Raw genomic sequence first — 21014 nt, 5'->3', positions numbered from 1 at the left:
TCATCACAATCGTCTTCATCTATGTTTTAACGCAGCATCACACTATCAAATTTTATGAGAACTTGATAATTTAAACACAGGTAGCATTGAACTAAGCTTCACATTATAAACTATACATTCAAGTACTATATCAATAACAACACAAGTAAAATACTAGGACTGTTACTAATCTAGCTAAGGTCCTTATGCTATTAACCTAACAGTATATTGCAAAACTGCTTACAGTTAATACAGATTAACCTTTACACTAAAACAAATGACCTTCATTAAAAAGAAGCGCCATTTAGTTTAAATATAGTTTGATGTTAAGTTATAAATAATCAACGGTAAACACTGTCAGACAAGATGTGTTTTACATCACTAAACACATTAGAATGACATAATATACATATATAATGATTTTGATGCAATCGTATTACATAAACTGAATGTATTTTTACCAGGAAGCTTCAGAAATAACTTTTTTTAAATGCATGGACGAAATGTTCTTATTTTGTTTAATAAAATATTGCAGGAGAGTATTTTATTGATACCAATTAATTATTGATATATTTTTAGTTCACACTTCAACACAGTTTGGTTGTTATTTCTCATAAGCCAACTGATTTAAGAGGGAACACAATGTATTGTAATTATTATTTAAATACAGATATATCTTAAACAATGAATTGAGTTCTTGTGTCACACATACACTCCATTCCACTGTTGTACTCACTAAACATGTTCTCATATATTCAGGTGCGAAAGTATAAGTGAGATGAGTAGATAATGTGCAGGGCTCGCTCTAGCGGGTATACGTTTAAGTAAACTGCGGCGCAAGTGTAAAATATAAAAAAAAACATACTTAAAGGCTTAAAATCTCCAAGTATGTGAACACATTATTCAAACTATTGGTTTGGTTGTTATTTATCATAAGCCAACCGATTTAATAGGGAAACAATGTATTGTAATAATTAAATGCAGATATATCTTAAACAATGAATTGAGTTCTTATGTCACACATACACTACATTCCACTGTTGTACTCACTAAACATGTTCCCAAATAGTCAGGTGCGAATGTATAAGTGATACGAGAAGATAATGTGCAGGGCTCTTGCGGGCATACGTTTAAGTTAATTGCGGCGCAAGTGTAAAATAAAAAAAACGTACTTAAAGGCTTAAAATCTCCGAGTATGTGAACAAATTATTCAAACTATCAAGGTTCACAGGTTCTCTTGCTAATAATTAGTTTCACGACAAGTATAGGATTGTTAACTGTTTTAAAAGGTGGGTTACTTTACCAGCCTGTGTATGTATGTATATATATATATATATATATATATATATATATATATATATATATATATCACTCTTTATCTAGAAATTGATGAGGTCTATGTACGCTTAATAATTTAGCTTTCCCTCAAATTAAGAATGTGTTATTTAGTTGGCTTTCGATTTCCTATTCGATTATCCTCTCAAGAAACTTTTGTAGAGAAATGGACCGATGCACCGAAAACATATTATTTGTCGTTAAAGAGTGGTAGTGGCGTATGAATATCGTATATCAATTCGAAAGGATTAATATATCATGATATGGTTGCTAGAAAGAGAGCAAGTATATCATTGACAACTCGCGCATGATGTTGTTCAAAAAGATCAACAGTCAACTTTAAACGGCACGTGACTGTATCATAAATAGGTGTCTTGGTACTTAACCAACTCGAGAAATCGTGCCCTATATACATATTCTACAACAAACGGTATAATTACGTTGAATATTATCATAACTAATGGCCACAAGACGCATACACATGCTAAATAGTAATCCGCCTGGTATACACAAACGTACACTTAAATAAACGTTTGTTGATGTGTAAAATACACAGGACAATGAAACATGAGGACTGAACGTTATTTAGTTATTGACCGCAATATTATATAAACTGTTTGGTTGTGAAGAATTTAGAGGCACATGAAAGTTTCAGTATTGTAGTTATGCATGTACTTTACTAGAACGTGCAAGTTCGTTGTCCAGATAAACCTTTCTTTGGGACGTTTGCCACTTCAAACATGCGCACTTTAGGATAGAAGAAAATGATTGAAACGTTAGATTGCTTGATTTGTCACGTACACGCAATTAAACACATTTGATTGATGTGCACTTCATTCGCCATTAAAATAAGAAATAATGAACTGGTTCAAAACGTATCAGGAAAACATTGTATAACTATAGCAGTGCTTAACCATGTAACACAATGTACCACATAACTTTCTATAAATATCTCTATTAATGTATCAAATAGCAATATAATCAGTATAATTTTTCTAAAATATTTCTGCTTCAAGGTATTGTTGCGCCCGAACAAAACAAAATTAATTAGTACCGGATTCAAATCGAATAAGGAACTGATATTTCCAATTGATAAATATGTGTAGATACGAAAATGTACCACATGACATTGGGCATCCTTTTGCATGTTAGTACGCAATAAATATATATAGATAATATTATATGAGTTGTATATAAAGATTAAGTTTACCATGAGAGGCTTAGAACCGATGTTGCGCGAGGCTTTCCGAGCGCTATCATGGTTTAATTCGAGCATGATAACTTGATCTATATCCAAAACTCACATATTATTATATTAATCCTATTATTTCCTCCCTTTTTTCCATAAATTATTATCACATATCAAATATATATTTTTGACGATTTTGTTTTTCCTTAGTTGACAAAGTCAGATTCTCCAATTTTTGAAAATATTCCAAATCTGATCTGAAAATAGTGATAGTTTAAAGCCCAAGTTTATACGATCGTTTTTATACAATCGATTTTCATCTGGTAATAGGATAAATTCAAATATATGTCTACATATACATTTATTCAATTTCTTTTTTGCCGCAAAAATACTGTTTAACTGTTTCCCTTAATTTTCGTATTCCTTATTAAAAACCTTTATAAATTTGATGTTCTAATTCAAACAATGTTGAACATTAATAAAATGTACACGATAACTTTGAAAATAAATGTCGTTATAATAATAAAGTGTTTATTCTAACAAGTGTACTTTTTTATTTATCAAGTATAATCAGGTATTTGTTTTCGCCCCTAAATAATGAACAAGGACCTTACCTTTATTTTTCATTCAAGCCGTATAAGAATATGAAATTTCTTAACTTGACTATACATTTTCTACGATTATATCACGAATTTTTTTACTACACAGCGAAAACAATGTTTAAACAGCTATTTTGTTAAGCCCGCATTCAACAAAATAATTATTATTACTTAACCCGCATCCAAAAAATCTGTATTATTTCTAACTAGTTCAAATAGTAAATGCTAATCATATAAAAACTTTGTAACGAAACCACATGAATCTTAAATATGTAGTTATTCATTGTATTCATGGCATGTGTGAAATGGGGGCTTCAGGCGTGATAAACACAACGCTGGGTATGGTTCATATTAAGTTGTTCGTGAAGTTAGTAAATCTCCGTTCACAATTCGGTAGAAATACTGATAAAGAAACTGGTTTCATTTGTCGTATTACTTTGCAAAACACTACTGGATACTTAAGGAGTTTGCCGCTAAATATGACGTATATTTAATGACGCCTCTAATACTTATTGATACTTAAAACACATAGCACAAACGTCCGCTCCTCTCTTAAGTACCGATGACTGTGAAATAGTTAATTGAATATGGACAACGTTGATCTGCATTCAAAAAGCGGTAGAGACTCAATGATTGAGCGAACCGGAATCTCAAAAGCTCAATCTTCAAATGTCCATAGTCATTAAATTATAAACATTGTAAATTTTTATTTAAGTGTGAGAAGTAAATTGATGTAAAAAATCAATATATGTTTTTAACATATCGCAAACATATTCCAATAAGTTTTAAACTGTCAAATTACACACACTATTTATTGAAAGCTATACCTGAAGCTTTCGTCCGTGAACTACGGACTTCATTAGCAGCATAATATCCAAGGCTCTATCTACTGGGACACGGGTTATACCATGCTTCAAGACTCTAACACATATAAGACAATCAAACGAGAACCCACTAATAAATTTAAGAACAAAATACCAGACTAATTGAAGGAAATGCAATATGATAATGCCATTGATTGGAAGTTGCATAAACAGCTGTACCCGACGACTGATTTACTACCGAAATTATATGGACTTCCAAAGATGGTCGGGAAAACAGAACACTTTGTGAAGAACTCCAAACATTTCCAAACACTCATCAAAAACAAACAGGTGAAAGAGGACGAAGTTTTGATATCATATGACGTAAATGCACTTTTAACCAGTGTCCCAGTAGATAGAACCTTTGATATTATCAATAATAAACTACTGTGGATCTGGAGCTGAACACTAGAACTATTATGTCTCCAAATCAGGTCACCAAAAAACTAGGTATGTGCCTTAATTGCACATATATTGTGTTTGGTGGTAATTTCTACCAACAGATACATGGCGCCTCTATGGGATCTCCGGTTTTCGCCGATAGTGTGCAACTTATACATGTAGCATTTCGAGGAACAGGCTATCCGCAACATCCCCATACCCACCAGGCTGGTGGTTCCGCTACGTTGATGACACTCATACAAAACAGAAGGTTGAACATGTCGAGGAGTTCACAGAGAACATCCACTCCAATAACACCGAACATGTCGAGGAGTTCACAGAGAACATCCACTCCAATAACACCGACATTAAGTTCACGAAGGAAAAAGATAAGAACGGTTAACTAGCTTTCCTTCATACCAATACAATCAGAAAACCGGACGGCAGCTTAAAAATCAATATCAACAGAAAACCGATACATACAGACCAATATCTTGATTTCAACTCCAACCATCAGAATGAACACAAGCTGTCAGTAGTAAAAACTCTTTTAGGCAGAGCTAAATCAATAATAACAGAAGAACATGAAGAAATGAAGCTTGTCAGACAGGCTTTAGAGCAGCGCCACTATCCGGAATGAGCACTGAATAAAGGAAGGGAACAGACCAGCACACCAAAGTCCGGTACGGAGAGCAAGAGAGTACCAGGGCAAGCCAAGTCTATGGGCAACGTTGTCCTTCCATATGTTCAAGGTACCTCTGAACAGTGGAAGCGGTCCTTCAGTAAACACAACATCAGCGTATCATTTAAGCCACATTAAACTCTAAGACAATTGCTAGTTCACCCTAAGGACAAACCAGAGAAGAAAGACACCTGCAGACTTATCTACCATATCAAATGTGATGGCCATCAAAAGGGCTAGTGTTCAAGGACTATATTGGTGAAACTGAAAGAAATTAAAAGCACGAATCATGGAACACTGAAGACCGAGTTCAACATCATCTGAGGTCTCAAGGCACATACATGATTGTGAACCGGGCCACGCGATCACAATGGAGAATGTTAGGATTCTGGACCGTGAGCCATCTTGGTTCGAGAGAGGGGTCAAGGAGGCTTTTTACATCTGTGCACTAAGACTGGCGCTAAACAAGTACGGGGTCCGCTACCAACTCTCGCACACCTGGGACCATACGTTAACATCGCTCACAAGGACACTTAGCGGTGCTAACGTTTCCCAACAGTAGATATTCATTCTGCTGATGAAGTCCGTAATAAACGGACGAAAGCTTCAGGTATAGCTTTCAATAAATAGTGTGTGTACTTTGACAGTTTAAAACGTATTAGATTATCATGGAAACCACAGGCAAACTTTCAACGGAAACTATCGCAAACTGTGTTGCTCAGGACATACGGATACATTTCACATGTTTATGGTAGGAACCATGACATTACGAAGCAATTGTTATCTCGTTGATATACTGCCAAACTCGACACTCTTTTTTAAAATAATAACGTATACCCAATAAGTATCTAAAATATACTATATACTTATATGTATAAATCGTAAGATTGCGTTATGGCTGCACAGCATTACATTTGACCATTGCTTTTAATGTTTTAAAATATTTAATTTTATTCAATGTATATAATCATATTTATTTAATTATTATTAAAGTTGATTGCATAAGAACAACTAATGATATTATCGCACTTGCATATATATTAGTAAACGTAGTAAAGTTGGACAATTTACACGCTAAAGAAATATATCTTTCTAAAAACGTTTGTTTTATGGCCGATACAGATAAATATACGACAAAATACACAAGTTAATAACATATTGAAAGGTCGAATATACCAAATACTTAAAAACAGAGGTCCAAATAAATAAATTAAACCGGTTTAACGAACAATCCTTTGCATTTACCGTAACCTTTACCGTACCCTTGCGCTTACCAAAGCTTTCATCATTGTGATTGTGCTTTGTGTTATGCATGCTCTTACTCGTATAATACTTACTACTCTTCACATAATATTTCTGGATTTTTATATTTGCAGTATTTTAACAAAAGCTGATCTTAATGAAATCACCATTTAGAACGCCATAGGACAGCTTCTTTTAGAGTGAAAGGTATATTTATGGAACGTGTGATAAATCGCGCTGTGTGATGTTATATGACATCCTGATAAATCCATTAAAACGGCAACAGTAAAACAAAACTATCACATATGGTTATCTGTTCATACTATCGTGGTGGTTTGCATAATGCATGTACCATTGCAAACGCCGTTGGGGTATTTACGCCGTAGACGACACGACCAACCTAAAGTGATGTCAGAATACAGGCCTCAGATGCTATGGTTAAAATAACATTTATTTCGTCGTGAAAAATAGAAATAAGTTTTAAGGACGAATATCGACGTTTAAAAAAATATTGCTTGGTCGCATTTACGAATCCAGTGTAGTGTGATGCGGATATAAATGACAAACTAATGTATGGCATTATAATATAAATCAGAAAATTAAACAAAGGGCCAGAGGGGACGAGTTATCTATCAAACATGGACGCTGACAGCGGGCGAAGCAAAGTCATTAGCTACGATTATGGATTAAAACGACGCTTATGTGAAACCGAAATAGAACAAAGTGTTTGCTAAGTATAGATTTCAATGCAAAGTACAGATAAAAGTGAATATGCAGAATAATTCATCACTGATCTGACAATATAATAAAATACTGTGGCAGTATAAACGCAAAATAAGAAGCCAAAAGCCATTTAAGTATTTTAAAGCCACTGACGGTGCTAAACCAAAGCATTATGAGAAGAATTCCAAGCATAATGTGTGTGGGCATGAACATGACGGACAGAAATATCAAGCATTTGGTAAAACGTGCATGAAGTGTCGCGAAAAGGCGTAAAACACAGGTAAAGCCAACGATTAGACAGTTCATGAACTAGAGGATGATGACTATGTATTTGATGCTTTATCTGTTGGAGCTGTTGATAGTCTTAATAATCAAAAGCCAGATTTAATTTCCGAGTAACTTTCAATAAATGGAAGTAACATTCAGTTTCAATTTGACACGGGTGATTAGTGTAATGAACAGTCAAAACGAGACCTTAAAAAGCTGTCAATTATACACGCATAAAAGAAAACTAACTGATTTGCGTTCATTTTCCGGACTCATAATTTGACCGTTAGATATAGCACTTGCCCTTAACGCTTTAGGGCAAAATACTCTATGAAAAGATGGATGTTTTTGAAGGCTTAGGTTGTTTACCAGGCTAATTTCACATAAAAATAGGCATACAAGTAAAATATGTTGTTTAGCCAGTGCCTAAGGTGCCAATTTCCATGAAACAAAGTCAAAGATGAGCTTCAAAGAATGGGGTCTCTAGGCGTTATAACACGACAAATTGCACCAAGTATGTGAAAACGTTCGCAGTGCCCCAGATAAGCTGCGTATCTGCGTCTTTCACTCTATTAAAATATTTAAAAACGCAAAGAAATACAATATCATGCGTATTGAAAACGCAACCAATTTGACATTTACGCAAATTCTGCAAATTTAATACGTACGACAAAATCGCTTCGATCGAAAATGCTTTGCTCATTTTAGGTATTTCCTCTTTGGAATTATTATTGTAACGCGGCGACAGTTTTATTCAGCAAGCGCCTTGATGACGGAGCAGGAAAACAGTCAAAGTTATTCAAACGCTCTGCGGACCAGATTTCATTTTTAAAAAAGCGTCTGACCAAATTATTTACGATGACATACATGCGTTTTTAATCTGACTTCATCTGTCAATCATTGTGCATGTATTTGTAAAGCGTCTGTACTTTCCGTTTCTATAGCGAGTAATCAGCTAATAGTCTGATCAATACTACTCACCCAAATGTCCGTGTCGGTGTTTTTGTAACGATGGGGTTAACCGATTTATGCCTAGTGGACTCTCCCATCCTGCTAAATTGGATCAATTAATTTCCAAAATTAGGGATGTCTAGTATATTAATATCTATATTTAGAATATTTCTTAAAGGAATTATTTTAAGCAAACAGTGCATCATGCGGCGTCTTATCTGGGTCTACGCTGTTTGCCAATGCCTTTTTTCTAGGCGCTAGGCATACATGGGTTAAGGTAAATGCTCAGCATCTCCATATCGCTGAATCTACGGCAGGTAAACAACCTAAATTGCACACATGTTTGGAGTCATTGTATTAAGTCACTATGTAAGTTTGAATTAAGTAGTCGAGCATAATGATAAAGCTCTGTAACTACTAAGGTCTTTCTTGTTTTTTATCGCCACATTTGTACATAACTGTTATAATACCTTTTAAGATCATCTGGACAATATTCGTGTATTGCCATTGCGTTGAGGTGTTGATATGACCTTTAACAATAAGTACCGACGGTTGTAACATTGGGTCAACAATTTATACATAATAATGGGGCCAAAGCCCCAACTTTACATAGGGTCTGACCAAGTAAGTTGATGTTGTGAGGTTTAACCCCTTCTGCAAAGATTTACTGATATATATTGGTATACATGTTCTATCAAAGCAAATGTAAGTCAGTTGAAATCCTGTAATTCATCCCAGCACCAGTATGTCTGGTCCCAATATGTGGGTATAAGACTACAGGCCCAATAGGTGGACAAGTTTAAGAATATATATATTTATTTTTTAGTTTTTTTAATGATATAGTTTGTGTATAAATGAAATAAAGTGATTTTATAAAATCGGAAGCGTGTTTTCCTTCGAGTTTACACCTTAAAACTAAAACAAATACACCATGTGATCAAAGTTTTAATATTTACTTTTTGGACGTTGATGTTGGCAATTTAATCCGATTGAACTTTCCCCTTTTCCAAGTTGGAAATACAATATTCTATAATGCACTCCACTTTGACGAAAAGCTTTTGACTTATTTTGGCGATAATTTTTACTTTTTATTAGAAGCAAAGGCAAAGTATTCAAATGTTATACATGTATTTCAGTATAATTATATGAAAATATTACATGCTTTGTGTTCATTTTCTTCACACAGCATTTAACCGTTGGATATTATAACACTACCATTAACGCTAAAACACAATTGGTTAAATTGTATATGGTCAAAATCAGATCACAGTCGTTGTAAAGTGGTGAGACATCGGAAGATTTATAAAGAGGTTAAACTCAATATAACAAAACATTGATGCATAAAAGGTTTATGTTGTTTACCCGGCTCATATAACATAATACTAGACCCAAACGTAAAGCCTGTTGTTCAGCCTGTACATTAAGTACCAATTTCCATGAAACAAAAAGTCAAAGATAAGCTTCAGAGACTGGAGTCACTAAGCGTTATAATACGACACATTAACTGAATGCGTGAAAGCGTTCGTAACAGTGACATAAATCCCTGGTGATGTAAGAATATGCATTGACCCGCGACTTCTGAATGAAGCAATATTACGATAATATTATCCGATGAAAACAGTGCAGGATATAGTTTCAGAGATGCCTAACGCACAGGTATTTAGCACTCTAGATGCAACAAGTGGAAAGCTCCGTTTGGAATTAAGTCCATTCTGGAAATGTATCAGCGTGTCATGACAGAGATGATACAGGATCTAGAAGGAACGCAGGTGATAGTACTTGACATCATATTCTTTGGAAAAAACATCCAAGAACATGAACAAATGACTAAAGCGAGTATTAGACAAAATGCAGCAAAACAACCTAAAAATAATTTTAAGAAAATGCTAGTTCCGGAATAAAGAAGTCCATTATGTGTGTCATAAAATCAGCCAAAAGGGACTAGAGGCAGACCATGAAAAGATCAGAACTGATCAATACATGGTTAGACATCAAAATAAGAAAGAAGCACTCGCATGTCTAAGCTTCATCACATACCTGCAGAAATGTTTGCCAAATATGTCAGAGATAAGTGCGCCAAATCGAAAATTGTTGGAAAAGGACATGCATACTGGCAGTAGAAAACCACAAGAAGAAAGCTCTTAAAACATAAGAAAATGACATCGACATCACATGTTTTAGTTTTTTAGAATCCAAGTTAGAGTCTAACGTTGAACGTAGATTCTAGTTCATTTGGGCTTGCAGCAGTCTTTCAGCAAAACGAAAAATTTACTGCATATTCAGCCCGCGCATTGAACCCAACACAGTAGAGATCATTTGAAATTGAAAAAGGGACTCTTGCAATTGTTTTTGGTTGAAAAAAAAATACCATGAGTTGTATGGAGGCGAGTTTACAGTAGAGGCGGATCACAGACATATTAAGGGTATTTTCAAGGTGAAATATAAATCTGGTAAAACTATGTTTACGTCAAGATATAATTACCAGATACTCAGGGCAAAATACCGGCTTTTGATATCAATCAAATACAGTTGCGTGCTAATTTACCTATGTCTGAGTTGAAATATAGGGTGTTGAAATAAAACTTCTGAAGATGAGGACATATGATGTATCAAACCCTTGGTTGACAAAGGATGACCAGAAAATAAGTACCAGACTCCATTAAACGCTTAGACACAACCTCACGAATATGCTGATGGACTTGTAAACAAAGCGTTATAGGTTATAATCCCAAAACAGCTACAACGTGAATTGTTGCAAATTGTGCATCGAACACATCAATGTTTAGTAGCATGACTCAAGAGAGTATGCGAATTTATGTTCTGGTTCGTATTGATGAGGGACCTAGAGGATAAAGTAGAGAAATCTAAAATGTGTTCACTGAACACTAGTAAACTGAATCATAAAGAGCCGTTATTGAAATGTCTGATAGGCCGTCATCAAAGATCGGTGAAGATGTGTTTAAATAACAAGGCAGACATTATTCGTTGACTGGACTATTTTTCAAAATGACCAGAAGTTGAAAAGCTCGATTTGTAACGTTCAGGAAATGTTATCGCGTATCTGAAAAAATAGCGATTTTGCTAGATTGATGAACGTGTTACGGATAATTGACCGCAATTTGCTTGTAGTCATTTTAAGGAATTTGGCGCAGAGTGACAAACATACAACATCAAAACCGCGTTATATTCAAAGAATGGGACTAACTGAAAGATATGTTCAAAAAATCAAGCACATGCTTAAAAAAGTAACGATCCCAACAAGACATATATTGTGCGATAGACTTTACACTTTGATGTCAAAAGAAAAAGTGAACATGCGTACTAAAGGTTGGAAAACTGAACATTCAATTAGAAAGTGTATTCTTGGATTACTATGCAATAATGTTTTAGTAAGAACAGCCTTATGGCTAAGTACTATGCTTTCAAAACCATTGAAAACATTGTATACTTTCTTGAATCTCAGAAAAAGGGGGATGTTACATATGTTATATTGCAATGTTTATGCTCACCAGTCGATAACGTGTTTAACAAGATTAAAGTCCCTTGGATACTCTTTTTAATAAAGATATTAATGGTTCAACATATTTTTGTTAAATACGTTACAGACCATTATTAAAGTCATTAAAAATTATTTGGTTTGTATAGCACTGTAGTTTGGCAGAACGTTCGTATTTTATTAAAATGTATCGTAATCATTATCTTCATTATTAAACACAACAACAACTATATCATCATCATCACCATCGTCATCATCTATGTTTTTTACGCAGCATCACACTATCAAATTTTACGAGATCTTGATTATTTTGCACACTATTAGCATTAAACTAAGCTACACTTTATAAACTATACATTCAAGTACTATATCAATAACAACACAAGTAAAATACTAGGACGGTTACTTAACTAGATAAAGTCCTTCTGCTATTAACCTAACAGTATATTGCAAAACTGCTTACAGTTTATTCAGATTAACCTTTACACTAAAACAAATTACCTTCATTAAAAAGAAGCGCCATTTAGTTTAAATATTGTTTGATGTTAAGTTATAAATAATCAACGGTAAACACAATCAGACAAAATGTGTTTTACATCATTAAACACATTAGACTGACATTATATACATTTAATGATTTTGATGCAATCGTTTTAAATAAACTAAATATATTTTCATCAGGAAGCTTCAAAAAACACTAGTTTTATAATGCATGGACGAAATGTTCTTATTTTGTTAAATGAAATATTGCAGGAGAGTATTCTATGAATACCGATTAATTATTGATATATTTTTATTCCACACTGTAACACAGTTTGGTTGTTATTTCTCATAAGCCAACTGATTTAAGAGGGAAAAAATGTATTGTAATAATTAAATACAGATATATCTTAAACAATGAATTGCGTTCTTATGTCACACATACACTCCATTCCACTGTTGTACTCACTAAACATGTTTCTAAATATTCAGGTGCGAAAGTATAAGTGATATGAGTAGATAATGTGTAGGGCTCTAGCGGGCATACGTTTAAGTTAATTGCGGCGCAAGTGTAAAATAAAAAACTTACTTAAAGGCTTAAAATCTCCGAGTATGCGAACAAATTATTCAAACTATCAAGGTTCACAGGTTCACTTGCTCATAATTAGTTTCACGACACTTAAGTATAGGATTGTTAACTGTTTAAAAAGGCATGTTACTTTACCATCCTGTGTATTCTCTATTTGTAAGGGAAAATAATATCTTGAAATATGTTTTTTCAAAAGTTATAAAAAATAATTAAAAAACAACTATTGAGCAATAATAGTTATAATATGTATAATATGTATACAATTAAATCAAGTTAATCGCTGCATGTATGCAATAAAATAAAACTGTTCCTCATTAGAATGCTTTACCCATTTAAATACATTTTTATTAATATATTTCAAACGATAATTGACACAGGTGTATCACTACTGCTTAAAATAACTTAACAATAACACGAATTCTTAAATCAAGTAAACATATATCTAGATTTGTTCCATGCATACTGTGGTCAAATATAGTATAGGGCTATAATTAAATCACAATGAACAAAGAAATCCCATGATAAAAGGTAACAATATAATGGCTAAGGGCAAGGCTATTTGTTTGCATACAACGTCCATAATGAAACAATATAGTTATTTTAACGCGATGATAATCAGTTATTGGTCATAAAAAGCGTATATCCAGTAATTGTTTCGTATATAGGCATATTAAAATGATCAACAGTACTTAATTTTGCAAAATTTCGAATAAGCAAAGTTTTTCCGGTGACCGGTTTAAAAATGAAATTGTATTCAAAATAATAAAATAACACCTAAATATTTATTTAAATACAGTATTTTTTATTTGAGAACGATCTGAAGTGATGCATCAATCTAAAGCAACTAGGAAACAATTAGGAAAATATAATTTCACATACATTATATGTACTGCGTTTGAATTATGAAAACAACTTACAATTCCTCAAGGTTCGTTCGTCCTTGAAATGCATCCAAAGGAATGGATGCGATATAGTTGTTGTGTAAATCCCTGGAATAAAAACAAAGTTAACTGAAGTGATCAAATAATAATATTCTAATACGAAACAAATAATCATATATTTCAAATAAGCTAAGAAATGGTTAATGTGCATCTGCTTATGCCTCTAAGCAGGAAAGACTATATTCAAGTTACACGTTCCAACATCAAACAGCACACTTAAACAAATGACATACATAAGACAACGGCACACATCAGAGACAGTTCTTCCATACAAAACACCCCGATAAATCATCATCATCATTATCATCATCATCATCATCTGAGCAATATACGAAGCACCATCCCATCAAATTTGGCGAGGACATGGTTTGTTCGCATACAATTCACATTTAACTAAGCACCAATTTATAAAATTAACTATAAATATTAGTACTGTATCAACGACAACACAATGGCGTTGAGCGCTACAACAACTAAATAGCTGCCTTTATACTACTACTCACCTAACAGTACATATTCAAACCGTTTATAATGAATTCAGATTTAGCCTTAAGTTTTTTCTTATTATATTTATTGAAAAGCGCTATTTAGTTTCAAAAGTGTTTGCTGTTAACTAATTAAATTATTAACGGCAAAAATAATGATACAAATAGTGCTTTAAACTAATAAAACACATAAGCGAATATAATTAGTTATTGATCACAAAAAGTATATCTAATGATGATGATGATGATGATGATGATGATGATGATGATGATGATGATGATGATGATGATGATGATGATGATGATGAAGATGATGATGATGATGATGATGATGATGATGATGATGATGATGATGATGATGATGATGATGATGATGATGATGATGATACATGGACAGTATTCCTGGTTGACATAATTCTCTAAACGCCAACCGAATAATAACGACCTATGCCATGTGATTAACCCTTCAAGCAACACAAGGAAACACATTGCTTAAGCTTTATATGATAATTATGGTGATGAAGAATATGATGAAGATGAAGAAGAACAAATATATGATTACAATGATGATGGTGATGATGATAATAATCATGATAAAGTCGACGATGATGATGCTGCTGATGATGATGACTATTATGATGATGGTGATGCTGGTATTGTTGTTGATGATAATAATGATGATGATACTGCTACTTTTGATGATGATGATGAAGAGGAGGAGAATGAGAAAGAGGAAAAGGATGATGTTGTTGTTGTTAATGATGATGATGATGATTATGATGATGATGATGATGATGATGATGATGATGATGATGATGATGATGATGATGATGATGATGATGATGATGATGATGATGATGATGATGATGATGATGATGATGATGATGATGATGATGATGATGATGATGACATACAGACAGACAGACAGACATACAGACAGACATAAAAAAACAGACAGACAGACAGACAGACATGAAGTTAGACGGATAAACAGCCATTCAGTCAGACAGACAGACGAACAGAAAGACTTAAAACACACACAACAGCTGATACATTGTTCCGGTACTTACAAGGTAGTGGTAGCGTCCGGTAGGGAAAGGGGTATGGTAAACAGCTGTTGTCCATTGCATCTTACGACAGTTCCGTCGCAATGGCATGTCAATGGACACTGGCACCTCGAGATACCCGTGCACAGCGCAAGAATCACCGCCAACACGACCGCTTTGCACGTGGACATTGTAGTATGTGGTGTTTTCTATAAAAAATGAGCACCCGATTGTATAAACAATTACACCAGCACCAGCTTTTATAAACGCTGGTTAAAGTTACCGCTCGTTAACATTCAAACCTTGGTAAGTTTGCGGTTTTTCAGGTATAGTAACCTTCAAGGTAACTCGATTGTATAAACACCGCAAAGTAACCTAATCGCGCATAGTGGAATTTCACCACCGGCATTTTTAACCAAAACATTCCCACAATGCATTTTCTAATGACGTAATTTTCGCGCGAAGTGTCACGCTTATTAACAGCGACATGTATTTTTTATCAAATTCATTTACAAATGAATTCACAATAAAATAAAATATAAATTTATACCATGAGTTCATCAATGACTAGGGACAAATTGATAATGATGTCAGGATTTGCATCATTTAGCGGAATCCCTGGTGCTTCCAAACTGCAAGAGAGTGCTTACAAAACCGTCTATTTTTCTAGTTGTTCTAGATGTAACATAACAATTATACATGGTCGTCGTAACATGCTAGACTATTCCTCTAATTTGGCCTATGTTTACAATAAACTTACTTACTTTCTTGTACAATAAGGAATTCACCAAATACAAATAAAACATTGTTCAAGTTTAAATATATATTTGAATGCAGAAATCTGCAAATGCAACCGAGTTCACCAACGGCGATTATTTGTGTCGTGTTCTGAGAAAACTGGGCATAATGCATGTGCGTAAAGTGTTGTCCCAGATTAGCTTGTAAAGTTCGCACAGGCTAATCAGGGACGACACTTTCCGCCAAAAATTGATTTTTGCTAAGAAGGGACTTCATTTTAACAAAAAATGTCATACAAGCGGAAAGTGTCGTCCCTGATTCGCCTGTGCGAACTGCACAGGCTAATATGGGACGATACTTTAAGCACATGCATTATGCCCATTTTTCTCAGAACACGACACATTTGATAAACTGCTCCGGTTCATTTTGATAGCAGTAATGTACATAGAGTACATGAAGTAGCGTGCGACAAAGAAGAAAGTTTATTGAGTTCTCATTGGAATTAAATGATTTGATGGCATAAGGGTCTTTATTTAACTATGCTAAAATAATTATCAAAGACCCTAAATGCAAACTCGTCAATTATTGAATTAAATGGATTATTTATGGATTTTAAAGGATTATTAAAGGTAAGATACTAGTTCGAACGTGTTTTGTTTTTTGTGTGTACTTTTGTTGTTCCCTGTTCTCGGAGAAACGATTTTAACATGGGCGCCATTGATGAATCGGGTCACACACGACATACCCATAACAGAATATAAGAAACACGTTTTGTTCGACCTTAATTCCGTCGTCCGAAGTCGGAAATCGGTATTGGCCTGTAAATTAAGTCAAATAAAGTGTCAGGCGCTGCTATTTGTTGTTTACTCGTCGAAATTGTGAAGGTCGTTGATGGTTAGCTTTTAAAATGTCGCGCGTCGCGGCCATTTTGTGTAAGTTACCTCTCGGTTACTTGTACTTACCCACCTAGGAAGGCAGGGTATGTTTTAACTGGGTTTTAACCGATCGGTATAACTAACCAAATTTTATACAAACGCTTACCGACCAGTAACCAACATGTTACCGATTTTTAACCGCCGGTATGTGGTTAACCGCCGGTTGAACTGTTTATACAATTGGGTGCAGCGGTTAACCACATACCGGCGGTTAAACGTCAGTAACGTGTTGGTTACTGGTCGGTAAGCGTTTGTATAAAATTGGGTAAGTTATACCGATTGGTTAAAACCCAGTTAAAACATACCCTGTGTCACAGGGTATAAATTCATATTTATCGTTAGTAAGTTATTCGTTATTCATGTCGAGTAGTTTTAGGTAGCTCTGATATAAAGTCTGTAGTCTTAGTTATTTTATAGTTAACATATAGTTAAATTTAACCTAATCTAGCACGTGCACGTAAAACAACCAATCATACACTTTCCCTCCTTTATTCAGTTGTTTGCTGAAGGTTGCTTCAGACAGCCATTCAATCTTTGATTGAAACATTATATTATTTGTGTAGGACATTTTATATTCCTGCAGGTAACTTATTTGAATCTTTTGTTTATTTTATCTGTCAATTGTTTGTATTGTTATTTAAGACATCTGACGGTTACGGTTGTGTTTATTAGTTATTTATTAAAATAACTTATTGCGAGTAATATTCACACCGCCATGCAACGCTAGTCATTATTAATGTGTATTTCATTTGAATGCATACATATATTATCTTGATTATATACCTAATTGCATGTATTAATTGTTTCTATTTCAGATACCTTTATCGATCTATTAAAACTTTAAACCTCGATTGATTCGATAGTTTGTCGTCGAACCCAAAGTACGCAAATTGCGCGTAGCTAGGCCGGCAACAATGGCGCCCAACGTTCTTCACTAATCGATCAAATAATATAATTTGGACAATCCGTGTGCGCAATCCTTTTACGAGGATCTACACTTGATGGCCACATAAGACGTCGTTTAATACCCGGGTTAACGTTAAAGCATGCTAAGGGCCCTCTTCAAGACCGTAACGTCACATCATCAGGACCAAGGACCATTCGTCGCTGGAAGTGTATAAACTGTGTGTGACTTGGTGTATAAACACTGACAATAGTGATTATTTCTCATGACGCATGGCGGTGTGGTGAGCTGTACATTTTATTATTGATTAGTTAGTTTATTTATTTGATAATATTTGATATATACTATTGTTCACTTTATATCATTAATTGTTTAATTAATGTAAATGTAAATTTTTGTCCAACCTATGTTAAAGATTTTTTGTTTCAATGCACTAACCATAGGTTGTCCCGTTTAACATACGCCCCTGCATTTGTGTAAACTGTGTTTTCACTGTCACTAATCCGGTTTCAATAACAATGGAAGTACATTAAGTAGTACAATACAGACAGGTAGGCACGTAGATAGCTCAGGTGCTAGTTTAAAGGTCATAATTTGGGATCAAGACAATCAATAAATTTGCTGCCCAATTATAAAAAAGTTTCAACCCATGTAAAATCAAAATTGTCCTTAGTTGTTTCAAACTTACAAAAATTTGAAACAACGTTCACTCATAGTACTTTCATAAATAAGAAATCGTTAAAATCGAGTTATTTCTTACTGAAATTAGACTGATCATCTAATTTCATTGGAAAATACTGGTTTGCGTTCAAGCCTTGCAAGGTAAAATAATCGCGTCGATTTACCGCGTATTCGAGCGAAGAAAAAATAAATCGATGTAGCAATTTAAAAGCGTACACATTCGGTTTGTGGACAGTGCTTTTAAATAATCGATTTATTTGATAACGGGAAAAGAAGTCGCGCAATAATTGATTGCGTATATACTATATTCGTTGGTGGGAAAACTAGTAATTGCGTTGCGGGTTACACTTGACACTACGTAAAAGTGACCAGTGTAATTTTCGGACCGGAAATAGGGTATCGAATCTGTACAGATAGCGATTTAGTTGTATGGTACATAGTATTCAATGAGTGTGTGATTGAATATGTATGGTTGTACGTGTGTGAGAGTGTATTTGTAAATAGTTGTACGTGTGTGAGATAGTATTTGTAAATAGTTTAATCAAATTGTTTTGTTCAATTGTTTCATAAATATGCATCTATAGGTGTAATTATAAAAATTAAATAAGATCAATTCCTCATTTAAATCATAATTTGTGAATTAATTTCACTGAATTTATTTTAATTGTTTGTAGACATTTATTTAGATTTTGTTGAGTTTGATAAAACTTGAATATTTATTTTGACTTTAGTTTAATCTAATTTTCAGTAAAAGTTTATTAATTAAGTGATTATTAAATAGAGAGCTAATAAAGAGAAATATAGTTGAACATTTAATAATAATACCTATTTTTGGTATTCAATAATTGAATGAATGTGTACAATTTTTTTGTTATTGTATTGTGTTATATGACATGTAGGGTTACTATTATACATAGATGTTAAAATTGAATTAGATGTATTGGTCACTATTGAAGTTAGTGATTTAGTGTTGTATTACATCTATATTGTACATTTTTGAGTTGAAAAGAAAGGCAACTGTTATGAATTGTGAATTTGAAGGTTGATGAAATTGAAGTGTGTGTTTTACAAAGTGTTATTAAAGAAAAGTGCGTACGACTGAAGTGAAATAGTCACTGGGAGAATAGTTTTAATTGTGAATTGTTGCATTGAAAGTAATATTAACGACAAGTGATTAATATTACTGAATGACATTATGAAATTGAATCTAAAGTGAGTGAAGTTGACAAATACTTATTACACACTAGTTTGGAATGAATTGTTTTGTGTTGTAAAGTGCAAAGAATATTGTGAAGAGAAGTGAATTAAAGACAAGACTTCGATATCTGCATATGGTTCGGATCAATATCATAACTTCGTGCTGAGAGTGAAATAAGTGCGAATATAACTATTTGAAAATGGATTCTGAATTAAGGAGACAAAGAAGGGAGAAACATAAAGAACAACAAACATTAAAGGAACAAGAGTTGAAAAGTCAAAAGGACATTGAAATGCTGAATAAAATAAAGGAACAAGACTCAAAGATTCGTGAAATTCAGCGACAAAGAGATTAATTGATAAAGATGAGAATAGAAAACAAAACAGCCCAACATAGCGATGTGAATGATGCAAATGATGTTAAGCATAAACAATTAAGAAGAGAAACTGTTGGAGAAAGATTACAGCACAACTGTAAAGAAATGGAACATGAAAGGAGGACTGAACTTGACCATGATAATGATGTTGATGGTGCTGTTGGATTACCTGTTGGATTAAAGACTGATGATTACCATGGCAACGATTATGAAAGTGACATGGATTCAATAGATGAGGAACTTAGTTGGTTGACTAAGAAGATGGAGGAAACATTCCAGATACATGCTGATTCTGAGGACAGAATTTTTAAAGAGGGGGTGCGGTGCAGTACTGAAACACTTACACCATCTGAATGTCACGAATGTGAACATGACCACAAAAGTGACATTGATGAAATTACAAGTGATGAAGATGATGATGAAAAAGCACTTAAAGCTGAAATAAAAGCAATGAAGCTTCAACAGATGAAATTAAAAGAGGAACTTCATCTGAAAGAGAAAGCAAAAAGATTGAAGGAACAAGAATTATTGAAAGAAACAAGTCGTAAACAGAAAGAAGAAAGAATAAGGAAATTGAAACGAACAAAACAAGACTTGCAAGAAGATATTATGGAGACACGGAGCACAATAACGTCATTAGACGAGGCATTGGAACATGAAGATATACATCACCGACACAAACATAAAAGAAATGCAGATCGAAGAGTGCTTCCTAATCCACGATTAATGTTGAAACCGAGTGTTCCTAAATTTTCGGACCCAACTCAATTTAGAGGATGGAAAATAGAAATCGAAAGTATGATTCGGTCAGAAATTTACCAGAAAGACATACTGAAACAGTGCGTAAGAAATGCGATATCTGGAGAACCAAGAAAAGTTTTATTAACATTGAAAGCCACAGCAACCTTAGAAAACATTTTGTCAACGATGGAAA

The 21014-nt window shown here is 33.9% G+C and overlaps 1 protein-coding gene across 6 annotated transcripts in view; it reads right to left on the bottom strand.

The window, feature by feature from the left end:
- Nucleotides 1–21014, bottom strand: part of LOC127864471 (insulin-like growth factor-binding protein complex acid labile subunit) — a 349772-nt gene that overhangs the window by 294787 nt on the left and 33971 nt on the right. For all 6 annotated transcript variants that reach the window (XM_052404091.1, XM_052404094.1, XM_052404090.1 and 3 more), the window contains 2 exons: nucleotides 15273–15457; nucleotides 13694–13765 (listed from right to left, as the gene is read on the bottom strand). In XM_052404091.1, coding sequence (XP_052260051.1) covers nucleotides 13694–13765; nucleotides 15273–15439 — 239 coding nt within the window. In that variant the 5' untranslated portion in view covers nucleotides 15440–15457. The remainder of the gene's footprint in view (nucleotides 1–13693; nucleotides 13766–15272; nucleotides 15458–21014) is intronic.

Source organism: Dreissena polymorpha, chromosome 1 (assembly GCF_020536995.1).
Source record: "Dreissena polymorpha isolate Duluth1 chromosome 1, UMN_Dpol_1.0, whole genome shotgun sequence".
Classification (NCBI taxonomy): Eukaryota; Metazoa; Mollusca; class Bivalvia; order Myida; family Dreissenidae; genus Dreissena; species Dreissena polymorpha.
The sequence above is the reverse complement of the archived record's forward strand: the minus strand, read 5'-3'. Positions and strand labels throughout refer to the sequence as shown.